Source organism: Planococcus citri, chromosome 5, assembly GCF_950023065.1.
Source record: "Planococcus citri chromosome 5, ihPlaCitr1.1, whole genome shotgun sequence".
Classification (NCBI taxonomy): domain Eukaryota; kingdom Metazoa; phylum Arthropoda; class Insecta; order Hemiptera; family Pseudococcidae; genus Planococcus; species Planococcus citri.
In genome coordinates, this window is record NC_088681.1 from 56,833,911 (window position 1) to 56,848,331 (window position 14,421).

The following is a 14,421-nucleotide window of genomic DNA, read 5'->3' on the forward strand; positions in this document are numbered from 1 at the left end:
CCTAATGAACCTACTCCATGAACAAAAATTAAAAATTTCAGTGAGAAAATGTTATGATATCATGGAGGTGGTCTTTACTTAAAATACCTACAAAGACCCAGAGACCTGTATTTAGAATTTTTTCTTTTACGCTGAAAGATGAACTGGGGGGGAGGGAGGGTCAACTACTAGTAGGTAATTAGGTATACATACATCACACCCTATTTTGTGTTTTTTTTTTCAAATGCCTCGAAAATGAAGCCACCAAGAAAAAACGCAACGACATAAAATTACGATTGGAACTTCAATTTCCTGCGATTTTTATTCTTTATAACTTTTTTTTCAAAGGTTCTTCGTTTTGCCTTTACAGCGCTTGAAAAATTTACTGTCAAAAACTGAAACATCTCTGCTTTCTGAGTAAGTAGATAACTACTAGTTATTGACATCAAGCTGAAATCGATTGAAAACGCGCTTAAATGAACAGTCGCTTACTTTGAAAAAATTTTCAACCGCCTATATTTTCTCGATTTTTTTGAAGCCACAAAACACCCTTAAAGGTCAAAACGAAACGCAATTATTTTCACATATGTTACTCTAACATAACCATCACGCATTAATCATCGTTTAACTTTGACATTCCTCATTTCCCACAGCCATTATTACACCACTCTAACTGGTATTCACTCTAGGAGCTTATAATTATTTCTCTGCTTATATAAACTAGGACTTGGAAGCATCCTAATCATATTATTCTATTGGTGATACCTACGTTTCACATCGACGATGAACTCACTTTGCGTTAGAATTTTCACGGTGAGTGTAATGTTGAAATTTTCCTAAAAGCTACAAACTTTCATCAAATAAATAGGTACATAGGTAGACACTGATAATGTTTTTCATTCGTAAAAATTTTTGTTCCCAGGTATTGACCATGTTCACCGGCACTGTTTTCTCGGCAGCCACCCACGACCACTTCGTCGAATTATTCAACGACCGAGCACCTATGCAGAAAATTCTCGCGGAAGTTTTCGACAACGATCAAGCTACACAATTGAAACATTTTCAAACTATCCAAGAACATATAAACAAAAGAGACGATTATGCTGACTACGCCAACAAGTTGAAAAAAGCCGCTCAAGGTATATTGGACGGTCAGCTTAGTCAAGCAGGGTACAAATCTATCGATATCGAAGAATATATGAAAGCTGAAAATGATGTAGCATCTGGAGTAACTTTGGAAAATAAAGAATTGGAAAATATAGTTAAAGAAATGCTGGAAAGAAGAAAGTTACTGATGACGGCTTCGGAAGAAAAACAGAAGGATGTTTTAGCTTTATTGACGGAGGCTGCCAACGCTGCTTTCGAGGAAGCTTTGAGTCACAAATCTGCTCAATTCCAAAAATCTCGTGCAGGAGAACATGTTTAAGTACAAGATGGCAACGAAGATTGAGTGAGAATCCTACTCGCGATCAGAATGTAATTTTTAGAAATTTTTTTGTGTTGTTCGTTAAAAAACAAAATTGACCTTTTTCCCGAACAAAGTTTGTATTTTTTTTTCCTTCACGGTGAAAGAATAAAGTCTTGTTGAATTAATCAATTGAAATTCGCAATTGGTCGCAACATTGTTTCGTATACCTTGACGACCGATTCTTCTTCCAATAGGTGATTATAGGCAATCATGAAACAAACGTAATCAATAAACAATAGGGTGGTCCTTATTTTCAAAGTTGGAATTTTTTTGCTCCCACCACCCAAAGTTGTTCCATTTGATGAAAAAATAAATCCTACGAAGTTTCAACCCCCTATGTAAAGTGGTGCCAGAATGCCCCCCAATTTTTCAAAAAATTGAAAAATAGAAAATGATGCAATTTTTTTAAATTTTTGATTGTTTTCAATCTATTGCACCCCAATGTTCCCCCTTTGAACCAAAACAGCCCCTAAAAAAATTTTATCCCCCCTCTGTGAGAAAACAGTAATTTGCTATTTTGTCATACCTAGGTACTCGTATTAGGGTGGAACTGAAAAATTTATAGTCTCAATCCCGTTGAAATTGAAGTATGTTGGAGATTGCGCGTTGAAATGACCCCAAAAAAATGTTCAGCCTCCCACGTGCCCCTGCAGTGGAACTGTGGCCCTCCAAAGTGGGGCCATTTTGGGAAAAAACACTGTTTTTTGACAGGCTTACCACTTATAAGGAAACGACGACGAAAAGTACCAATACCCATTTTTTCCGAAAACAAGCAGTACTCAAAAGGTGCGATTTGAGATGATGAATCGAATGGCGCAATCGGTTTTTTGATCCCACATTCAAAACTTCCCTACCACCTTGAATTCCAACAAGAAAAATCATGGAATGAAAGTTGTTTCTAGGAGAATTTTCTAAATTTTAGTTCTTACAAGAATTTCATTTGGCGCTACCCTTGGGCCCCAGGTTCCCAAAAACAATTTTCAAAAGAAGTCAAGAAATAATGTTTTTTTTTTTTTTTTTCATTTTTTATTTTAAGCTGCCATAAAATCTTGCCTTTGGTCAAAATTTCCAAAACTAAATTTTTCTCCTTAGTTATTTGCCAAAATTTTCTAAAATTCTCGCTTGAATTGCGAGAATTTAACATAGAGCAGATTGGCCCTACTGCCGGAGGAAGTGCTTATTTTACTAACCCCTATAATTATATTGAAAATATTGGTAACCTGTGAAATTATTGAGAAATGTAAGATCTCCCACATTCTTCTGTATATTACGTACATGACGTCGTCAGGTCATTGTCCAAATCCTCCTTATATGTATTATTAAAGGGTTCGCGTCAAGGACGTTGGAATGCGCAAACATTTATAAGATCTCTATATGTAGCATATACGAGGCTAGATCCACCCCCTGCGACAGGTCAGTTAATTAATGATCTCGTGGCTCGCGTCGTGATGACATTTACTGCTGAAGATAGGGTTTAAGAAAAACGTAAATTTTATTATTTACAAGCTCTGTACTTGTACATAGCAATTGCTATATGCCACCACTCTTTAGGGGTAGGAATTTAGCCTCCCTATGCGTCTTTATAATAGAGACTTCTTGCGGAAAGTCCTCACTTGGTTTTGGCAAATACCTGTTAGCTGGTTCCTTGTTGCCTGTTAATATAACTGACCATGTGTAAGAGATATTTTTTATACTCGAGAGTATTTACATATTTTATGCTCGGAGAAATATATTTATTGTTAGTCATACCTACTAACCTATCTCTCACACACGCTTCTTTCTCTGTCTTTCGCTTGCCATCTCTTTTGCTCACCCTCCCTGCTTGTTGATTGGTTGCCAAATGCGCACACACTCCTCCACGCACGTTGATGCTGGGTTACGGATGCGTAGCTCAGTATCTTGGCTTCCCATACCTACTTTTAATATACGTACGTAAATATTACATGAACTGTTGCTTTAATTTGTGTTGTGCTGTTTCCTGCCTTATACTGGTGAGTGGTTCACTGAGTACAGCTTTTATAACTCATTTATGCTTTCAGGTTTAGATTATTTTAATATACCTAGTTATGTATTATGCGCATTTGTGTATTATTGGAGCATTGACTCGTGAAGTATTCTTGTTGGTTGGTATCTAGTACCGGATGGCTACCTACTAGGCATGGTAGACGTTTTCCTACCTTTGCGATAATGTGGGCCCATCGGAGTGAGCACTCAGGTTTCGTACCTTGAGGGGGTGCTCAGCTCACTTTCAGACCAACACTTACTAGACAACCTATAGGTGAAAGCGGGCTAGGTTGAGTAAGGCTAGTAAGTAGGTACCAGCTTCTATACTGGGCCTGAGAATAGATGGTGTTATTGAATGATTTTATTTGGTTTGTTGACGTGATATTTGATTGATTATTTTGTGCTTGTAGTATGAGTTTCTGAACTCAAAAGCGCCTGTAATTTTTGTTACAGGTCCAGGCTACCTAGTTATCATTATCCGGAGGTCCAGTTCCGCCTACATCTTCTGCCAACCTATTTACTTTTGCTTACTTAATTTTTGTTGTTTTTGTTACCTATTTTGAGAATATTTTTGAAGCTAGCTTGTAGATGTTTTTCTTAATTATACGAGGCTGATATTTGTATTCTTGTGTAATTATTCACACTCGTCATCATCATCTTTTTCTCCCCCTATTTTCATAGCATCGAAGTATACGTAAATATTTTAGGGTTTCTTACACATGGATGTGCCCCTAGGGGAGGCCATGGTCGAGTGATATGGTTGTACCCACTTCTACAGTGGTAAATTAATTTGATTTAATATATCGATTGATCCTATGATCAATAGATAGTATCTTTTTTGGTAGTTTGGTATGTACAGGGCCGACTCTAGTTAACAGGCTGGTATGTAACATTTGGCAACTACGCTGTTTTTGCAAAAATCACACCAAATCCAAAAATTTTTGAACTAATAGATAGCATTTTTTATTCCCTACAAAAAAGGTTTGCTGTACGTTTTCCATAAAAATGATATTTTTCGACTTTCTGCGATGAACATCAACATTACATCTTATGCAGAAATCAAAAAGTCAGCCCACAATGCCGAGAATCAACATTTTTTCCAAAAATGATACCAAGCTCAAAAATTATTGCATGAATGGAACGCTTTTTTAATATCCTGCAGAAAAGGTCTACTGCAATTTTTATGCAAAAACGATATTTTCTGAGTAATTGCGATTTATATTAACGTGTCGTCTAATAGAAACATCAAAAAGTCAGCCCACAGCACGTATTGCCAAGATTCAGTATAGGCTACCAACCTGGTATGTACCAGGGCATGATAGGATTACGCAAAGTGTTATGTGTTCCTCATTTAGTTAAGTTCTGTCGATGCCTTAGTATTGGGGAGGCCACCGATAGAGGCAGAAAAAAGCGTATAGTGTTCTGTAAGTGGTGCAATACATTTACTAATTAATTATAAGTTTTTCGTCATAGTACATATGTCTGACCACGGTGTCTAGTGCTATGACTTTAATTAGATGAATACCTAGTTATATTACACAGGTGTCTTAATAGGTATCTACCTACTTCGCACATCCTATTTTACCTGAGAGTAACATGAATGAAGTTTTAATACTAGAAAATTATACATCTCTCTGCAGGCTTTCTCTCTCAATGGAAGAGTTAAGTCATTTACGTCACTAAGTTTCATTCGGTTGCATACCACATTGAGAAATATGATTAACAATGTATGTAAAATGATGATTTGTATATAAACAGTGTAAATATCTACTTAATAAATTGAAGTGGTGTTTTCTTTGTAACGCCATCACTGCGAAACGGCTGGACAGAAAATTGTGAAAAAATACTCAAAATGTTCAGAGTGATGCGTAGATGGTTGTACTGAAATTTTTTTCGCGATCAGAGGCCTTAAAAAGCTGTAATTAAGCTTCAAAGTTTTGATGACGTCACAAAAATGACGTCAGCAAGAGTTTTCATTTCGCCGCCGAATATTTCCGATTTGCTTAGCATTTTACAAAATCATCAAAGCTTCACTTTTCAACATACTTAAAGAATAGGAGATCGAAGGTGGATCTATTCCTGAAGAAACTCGAAAAGTATGGGTGAATTCATTGGCCAATCATATCTCTTCAACTTCAATTTTTTTTTTTACTATCTCAATTTGGAATTTTTACTCCTTGCATAAAAATTAGTTTAAAAATGGAAAATTTGATAGGTATATCCAGAATGGTTTAATTTTTTTGAATGTCCAGTGTAAAATCAGTTTAAATCCAGGGAATTTTGAATAAAAAATTGCCAAGTTGCCTTGATCTAGGTAAAATTCTGATCTTGCCCTCATCTTATGTATAGGTGCACCACTACCTATACATGGCAGATAGGATGCAAGATGGAATTTGAAAATTTTAATTTTGATAATTGAAAGAACAATGTTTTTGTTATTGGAAAAATTTGATTTTTTTGGCTTGAAAATTTCAAAATTCAAGTGTACTTTTGTAGGAACTTCAGTTCTAAAAAACAAAAGCAAAAAGACCCAAACAAAGTGAGGGTAAATGCTCTCAGAATTTCGTAATTCAAGAATTAAAAAAAAAAATTATGTGAGAAGTTTATTTATTCATTTATTTTGAATTAGAATAAATAATAGATTTTTAGAAAGTTTGATTTTGAAAAAAAAAACAAAAGCAAAAAAAAACGAACAGGCCTGAGCCGAAAATGTGCTTCAAATTCAAAAAAAGTCTACTATTTAATCCCTTTATTAAGACTAAAATTGATACTTGATACATCTACAATGGGTAATTAGGTTATATTCATAGCCTATTAATGATTTATAAAAAATTTTCATTTTCATTTTGTAAGTAAAAATATAATAATCAAACAAATTGAGCCAGGAATCGCGAGGACAAAAGCTTTTGAAAACTTTCATTTTGATAAATTGAGATTGAGAGAACCATGTTTTTTTTTTATTGTAAAAATTGGATTTTTTGGCTCGAAAATTAAAAAATTTGAGTGTTTTTTTTGTAGAAATTTCAGTTTTAAAAAACATAAGCAAAAAGACCCAATCAAATTTAGGGCAAAAGCTCTCAAAATTTTGTATTTCGAGAAGTAAAAAAAACATTTTTTTCTGGTAAATGAATCCCTTTATTAAGACTATAAAAATTTACAAAATTTAACGACTTCGTCGATTCTGGCAAAACGTTTTCAAGATTTAACAGGGAGTACAACATTGTGGCACACCCCCACCTTCTCAACATGCCACAAGGCTTTTATGAGGGATCATCAAAGCTTCAATTCATATCTCTTCAACTCCAATTTTTTTTCACTTAGTCAATTTGGAATTTTTACTCCTCGCATAAAAATCAGTTTTTGATTGTCATTAAAATTTTTACACCTTGCATAAAATCAGTTTAAATACATACAAGAAATTTGATAAATATATCCAGAATAGTCTGCTTTTTTTGAATGTCCAGTGTAAAATCAGTTTAAATCCAGGGAATTTTGAATTAAAAATTGCCAAGTTGCTTAGAGGCCTTAAAAAGCTGTAATTAAGCTTCAAAGTTTTGATGACGTCATCAAGATCAAAGCTTCAATTTTTAACATACTTAGAGAATAGGAGATCGAAGGTGGATCTATTCCTGAAGAAACTTGAAAAGTATGGGTGAACTCATTGGCCAATCATATCTCTTCAACTTCAATTTTTTTTTTCACTTAATCAATTTGGAATTTTTACTCCTTGCATAAGAATCAGTTTAAAAACAGGAAATTTGATAAGAGTAGGTATATCCAAATGGTTAGATTTTTTTATTATTGTCAACTTACTTAGAATTTTTACACCTTGCATAAAATCAGTTTAAATAGAAGAAATTTGATAAATATATCCAGAATGCTTCATTTTTTTGAATGTCCGGTGTAAAATCAGTTTGAACCCAGGATAGCCGATTTTGATTTATAAAAAATTTTCATTTTCATTTTCATTTTGTAAATAAAAATAATCAAACAAATTGAGCCAGGAATAGCGAGGGCAAAAGCTTTTGACATTTTTCATTTTGATAATTGAGATTGAGAGAACGACGTTTTTTTTTATGGGAAGAATTCGATTTTTTGGTTTAAAAATTTAAAAATTTGAGTGATTTTTTGTAGAAATTTCAGTTTTAATAAACATAAGCAACAATACACAATCAAATTTAGGGCAAAAGCTCGCAAAATTTTGTATTTCGAGAAGTGAAAAAACATTTTTTTTCTGATAAATAAATCCCTTTATTAAGACTAAAAATTTACTAAACTTAACGACTTCGTCGAGTCTGGCAAAACGTTTTCAAGATTTGACAAATTTGGGGAGGGAGGTCTATTTAACCAATACCTAGCTTATCCCCTATAATTTCGTGTATGTCGACCTTGAAGGACCAAAAAGTAACTAGAAGCTTCAAAACGAGTTGAAAGCACTTGCACTAGATTTCATAGGGTATTGAAATTAGTTTGCAGATTGAATTTTGGCTTTCTAAATCTATTTAATAAAATTTTATAGAAATTTCAAATTTCAAAAATCTGCAGGAAGATTTAAAAATTTTTTAAAAATCGATGGATGCTACAAAAACGATTCTTTTTTGATTTGAATACGATTCAGAGTCTGATTCTGAATTCGATCTAAAATTGATTCGCGATTCATTTCTGCGATTCGAATCGCACAATTTCCAATTTTGACCATATAGATTCAAATTGGAAGGTAGATATGGTCGACTGGACTTTGGATTTTCAAAAATGCCACCCAAATTTGGGATTTGTCCAGGAGAAATAGACCTTAAGGTGAAATCACAAATTTAACAATTTAGCCAAAAAATGTCAAAAATTATCAATTTTTTATAATTTCTCAGTAACTACATATTATGTATATGGAATTTCGCGGGATTTTTTTAGTTATTATAAGTAGGTAAGTACATATGCATTAAATTCTATTCCCTGCCCGAAGGGCGGGTAATTTTGCTTGTATAGTATAAGTAAAACAATGTTTTTATTTATAGGTACCTAACTATAAACATTGAATGTGTAAGTATACTTAGTTGATTGGATAGGTTACAGCCTTCTGAGCTAGCTATAGGCAATAGGCAATTATTCCCATCCTAGGGAATAATTCTTATCTTCACTGGGTACGAAATAATTCTCGTCACTATCCCCCTTAAGTAATCATTCCTAGTCTAGTAGTCTAACGATATCAAATTCTCAAAAATCCTGCTTTTCTGACAGAACATCCATAAAATTTAACCTATGATCAAGATTCCTGTTCTTTATCCAGAATCGTGAAAAAATTTCACTCAATGTTAAAAGTGCTAAAAAAATCCTGCTTCTTTGGCGAAATTACCACGAAATAAGTACGTTATTTTTTTCAAAGAGCCACAATTTCTTTTGCCAAAATTATGTGCCTTCAAAAAAAAGTTGTAATTTGTTCCCAAAAATGAAACAAGGTGCTGATTTTTCTTAATTGAATTTTTAAATTTTTCTTTCATTTTTTCTCAAAGTTTTGTTTTTTTTGCAATTTTTTCCAGTTGTCTCTGTAAATGAGGATTGTGGACCTGAAAAATTCCAATTTGAATGAATTCTAATCCCCTTCCTTACCCCCTTCCTTTCTCCCCTAACTATTGAAATATTTGGAAAAAGATCTATTTTTCTGTTTTTTAAAAGTACCCTGTCCAAAAAAACATTTCCAAAAATTCTCCAAGAAACAACTTCTATTCCATGATTTTTCTTGTTGGAATTCAAGGTGGAAGGGAAGTTTTGAATGTGTGGTGGGGACGCACTCAGGAAAGGGGGAGAAGTAGAGATTGGAGTACGAGCTAAATTCATGTGTTTCAATGTGAAAAGTAATTAATCAGTCATGAAATCACCCGCCATATTTTTGCAAGATTTTAATTGAAAATTTTCTGCCAATTTTTGTCTATGGTTTCTTGATATTTTTTGTGAATGTGACATTTTTTCGCATTTTTGGGTTCAGATGTCGTTCTTTTTCATTGTTCAGTTTCGTAGCTATCCTTTCTCATCATAATTACCTCGTTGAATTCAAATAAAATGTACAATGTTGCCGCTACGCCTTCTTAGCCTTGAATGAGTTGGGTTTAGATAGTTTTTTGTTTTCTTATTACACATTTTGATCGTTAGTTTATCCTGGAAGCCTTTTTTATGACTTTTTCAGGGGGCCTACAGATAATAATTGGAAAAATTAACGTAATTTTTCTACTTCCTTTAAAAAATTATAGAAAAGGTTTGAATAGAATACAACTAGTTCAGCGAATAGATGAAAAGCTGTAGAATCGAAAAGGTAATGTGTTTACAAAAGTTGTTTGATGAAAAGTATTTCCGAAAAACCTTAGCAACACAACTCGAGTTTTTTTATGAATTTCATAAGGAAGCATAACAAATTTGGCAATGCAAAGTACCTAATTTAAATTCTACCAATTACAGACAAATGTTATAAAATATGTTTTTTTTCACTTCATCGTGTTTTGCAAGGTCTATACTAATTGACCAATAACCTTGACTGTGTTGTCAGGTTCTCAAAAATATGTTATTAGCCTATTTTTAAAATAAAACTTACGGGATAGAGGAATTATGTTGGGGGAAAAAAACTGGCACGTTACCCCTATGTTTCATTCAAGAAATCGTTGGAATCGAAACCGTGCTTTTCAGACGTTTCACCTGTTTTGTAAATTTACATTTGAACAAAGTTTTTGACGTTGAAATGAGCAATTGACGAAAGATTGGCATTGATTTTATCTTTCTCAGCAGAAAAAAAATACCGATAACGTGAAATATTGATTTTGAAACTTCTGTTTAAAAGCATGAAAATTTATACTAGAGAAAAAAGTATATCATGTGGTGTTAAACAAGAATTTTAAATACGGTAAGTTAAGTATGCGATTGGTTAAGTATCACCCATAAGAGTGAACTAAAAAAAATTTACAATAGGTATTACCAAAATTGAAATTGGTGGGTACGTATCTATGAAAGAGAACTAATATTTTCTCCAAGCATTTTTTTCAACGATGGCGTAGGTATACTCTTATTTTCTAAAAATTAACCATAATTCAAACGAAGAAAATTCACATTTTCTCTTTGAGTACATTATCTAGGTATAGGTAGGTACTAAATATCGTGAAAACACTTGTTCGTTAAGAATATAGGCACGTGAAAAATTATCACCTTACCGGATGGAAATAATTTATAAAAGCTAAGAAAGCATTGCTAAATATCAGTTACATTCATACGTCTACTTTGTTCTTATTGTGCAATTTTGTATAAGAAATTCAAGTCGTGATAGAAACAATACCCAAGGTTACCATGAACTGTAAAATTGCAATCCTCGGTTTGATTGCGTTATGCTGCATTCAGGTAATTATATGAAACACATCAACAGTATCTTACTCGCAATTCACTAGAGTATGCTCATACTTGATTTAATTTCAGCTCATTTTAGCTGGTGAAGATGGCCAACAAAGGTTACGCAGAGGAAGATCAGCTCGCCTAACTCGTTCATTCAACACTTCAAGGTTTTTGCCGAAATCATTTCCATTTAATCAGGAATACCTACCGAAAAGTCCCACATTTCGGATGAAGAACCCAACTAATTTGAAAAGTCTCAGGTATTCCTCACCTAGTGGAAAACTCCTCAAAATAGGGAATCCTCCCACTTCCAGTGCACCCATCAACGCCAAAGTTACTAATGACATACCAACTCAAAAACCCGGAACGATCGTAACTGTTGAAGGCAAAAATAACAACATTTACGTCAATAATGACCTCATGTATCCAAATGATAAAGCCTTCAGTGGTCAGGATGTTTACCTGCGATGCAAAGATGGCAATTACTACGTCAATAATAATCTCGTCATGAAGAAAGGTCGTGTCGATCAGGATAACGTTTTTCCAACCTCACATGATTCCGATTTTCATGGAATTTCTCGGTTTACTTTGAAAATCAAATCTAATGGAAAAATGCAGTATGAAGATGATAATGGAATTGAATTGGAAGTAGATTGTTATACTAATAAGGACGACATGCCCGACCTCAGTTTTTTGAGCAATATGTTCAGTTGGCTCTAATTTTCTCAATACACGTTACATTAATCAGTTGACAGCAAAAGTGTTTTTTCTTTTTTAATTTTGAAGGTATGGGAGTAGGTACCTAGCATTATGGTTAGTCATATAAAACACAGGAACTTGAACTCGCCTATTTAATAAGATTGTAACATAGATTCCTTACTTTGAATTTCCACAGTACCGGTCTTAATGGAGGAGGGGGGGATTTGTGTGAGAATCCACCCCCAGAGTCCACTTTTTTTTTGGAAAAAAAAATTGATGGTAAAAATTATTAATTTTCTAAGCATTTTTTCGCTCTTTTTTCACTGGGATGGATGCCGATTACAAGTAGAAACAAACTTGAAGCGTCTTCAAAATTTCACGTCTTTTTTTATCCTTTTGAGAGGAAGACGCTTTTTTCTTCATCTCAATCCCACATTATAGGTATTTTCGTACACCTGGGTCATTCCACGTCAATTCGACCAAGAAGTGGAAGGGGTCGGGGTCGGAAATTTTCGGTAATTTTTCCTGTGGAAAGACCTTCCGAAGGGATGACCAATGGGACGAATCGCACCCCTCCAGCCCATTTTTAAAGGCAGCCAGGTGGTGTCAAAGTTTTCAGTGAACCTAAAATATCATCCATTTCAGCAGTGGATTACTCGATAACCGCGGTACCTAATACCAAAACCCAAAACGTAACTTTTTCCCATAGTTAGAAGTTTAAGAAGGCTTTTTGGGCGATATCAACAAGGCCTGGGCGCTGGTTTCGTGACGTCACGACTGTAGGCCGACCAATGTACTACAGTACAATACGTTTAGTATACAAATTCAAACATTTTAAATGAAAATACCACTAAAATTATGATTTTATTTCGATTACCATCATTTTTTGTACACTAGACATATTAAAAATATTTAAAAAGTATCCTAAATATCACAGAATGGAGTATTTCAGTGGGTAACATACTGGTATAATCATCAAGATCTAAAAACAAGATCACTGATGTGAAAAAACAAACATATCTTTCGTGATATAAAACTAAAAAACTATTCACAGCTTGAAAATATACAGAATATTTGGTAAACATACTCAATAAATATTTTCGAACTCATCTTCCTGTGTAATCCATTGCATTTGTAAGTTATAAAAACGTTCATCAGAATCAACATCTTGAATACTTCATCAAATGTGAGCTACAATTTCATATCTTCGGATCATAAATTCATAAGAAATAATGATTATTCACCTGAAAAAAATGCCAATGAACATCAATTAATGCAAAATACTTGATAATACCAAAAAACATTATATTTTCATCACTATTGACTGTAGTGTTCTCAAAGTTTCATGAAACATGTTATCAACTACAAGAACATTCTGCAAAATACGATTATATAAGTATATTATCAAAACAAAATTCTTCCAAAAAATGTAAATTCACCCTTTTGATTTAAAATTCCATAACCAACGAAACAAAACCTTATGAAATTATATATTATTTTAGCTGAAATTCATTTTGCAAACCTGAAGAAATTACTTTTTGTACATGATGAATGAGTGTGGGAAATTGTTTATAGGGGATGTGTACCGGTTTGCGACAAGTTAAGGAAAAACTTGACTTCAATTGGCTGTTACTTTTGATAGAGTGAACCTATCTTAATTACTGAAGTTGTATTAGATAGAGTATTCTATCTAGTTTCACAATTAACCATTGAAAGATCTAATTTCTTTTTCGTTTTTTTAATAATTTCAATTATTTTGAAAAAAGCGCAAATGCACTAGATCGTGACACAAAATCACTAGTTTTTCGACATTCTGTACTAGTTTGTGACATTCACTTGGACTAATTATTTCGACAATTTGTACTAGTTTGTGACATCAACTATTTGATAAGAAATGGGATAATTTTTACATTTTATGAGTATATCATGTGTTTTTCTGTTTTAAATCAAATCAAATTCAATTGTGAAGCAGTTGATAAGTAAACCAGCTGGAAAAATCCATTGCTTGTCAACTGAATTACAGTAAATGCCTATTTTTAAATTAATTTTCATACCTAGGTAGTAATTATCAACAATTACTTCACTATAATGCTCAAATGATTATTAGTGTGTTCCTTTTTATTTTCGGAAACGTCTTGAAATTAATAACTATCTAACTACCAACTAAGTACTTACTAATATTAGATAATTTTGTGGTGTCATCATCTCATCATATCGGATTAAGGTACTGGTTGATACATTAAAACAAAAAATGTATCTTCCTCAAGAAATCAGGAAGCCAAATCAACAAACAGTGTGGAATAATAAGATTTAATCACAGTATTATCATCAAAAATTTAATGTGTCACAAACTAGTGGGTATGTTTTGTATTCACTAGGACTAATTTGCGACAATGTCGAATTAACTAGTACATTTACAAATCAGTTGTACTAGTTGTGTCAGTTTGAAAAATACCCATTTTCAAATTATAAAATTATTAAATACATCCTTTTTTCCATTTTTAGAGGCAGTAGCTACCCCATAAACCAAGATTCACCTCATAATACCAATTTGTGACTGAGAAATAAAAATTTGAAAAATTGCAGTTTGCTCATCTTTCTAACTAGAAATAGGTGTTTTTTTCTTGACTTGTAACGTTGTCAACTTTGAACCACATTTTAAATAGGAAAAAACTATCACAGAATAAAAGTTGAGATTGTATTAGTAAGGTAATGACTTGAAATTACCGTAAAAAATAAAATACCACTATTTTTAGCTGATTAAAACTAGATATTCAATATTTCACACTGAAATGTCACGAACTAGTACCTTGTCGCGAACCGGTACACATCCCCTACTTTGGAGTGATTATTTTAAATAGTATGAGTGGTAATGAACACTTACTTGGATATTATATTCCATTTGG

General features: G+C 33.2%; 1 protein-coding gene across 1 annotated transcript; it reads left to right on the forward strand.

Moving 5' to 3' along the window:
- The first annotated feature begins 280 nt into the window (after positions 1 to 280).
- Positions 281 to 4,074, forward strand: LOC135848786 (uncharacterized). Its single transcript, XM_065368787.1, has 2 exons — positions 281 to 792; positions 902 to 4,074. Exons 1-2 carry the CDS (start codon positions 763 to 765, stop codon positions 1,403 to 1,405), a joined length of 534 nt encoding a protein of 177 aa, XP_065224859.1. The 5' UTR covers positions 281 to 762; the 3' UTR covers positions 1,406 to 4,074.
- The last annotated feature ends 10,347 nt before the right edge of the window (positions 4,075 to 14,421 follow it).

Bases quoted from the DNA above. Each gene is read 5' to 3' on its own strand.
- LOC135848786 (XM_065368787.1), top strand. From the start codon at position 763: ATGAACTCACTTTGCGTTAGAATTTTCACG. The intron at 793-901 runs GTGAGTGTAATG...TTTTGTTCCCAG, and splicing joins TTTGCGTTAGAATTTTCACG to GTATTGACCATGTTCACCGG.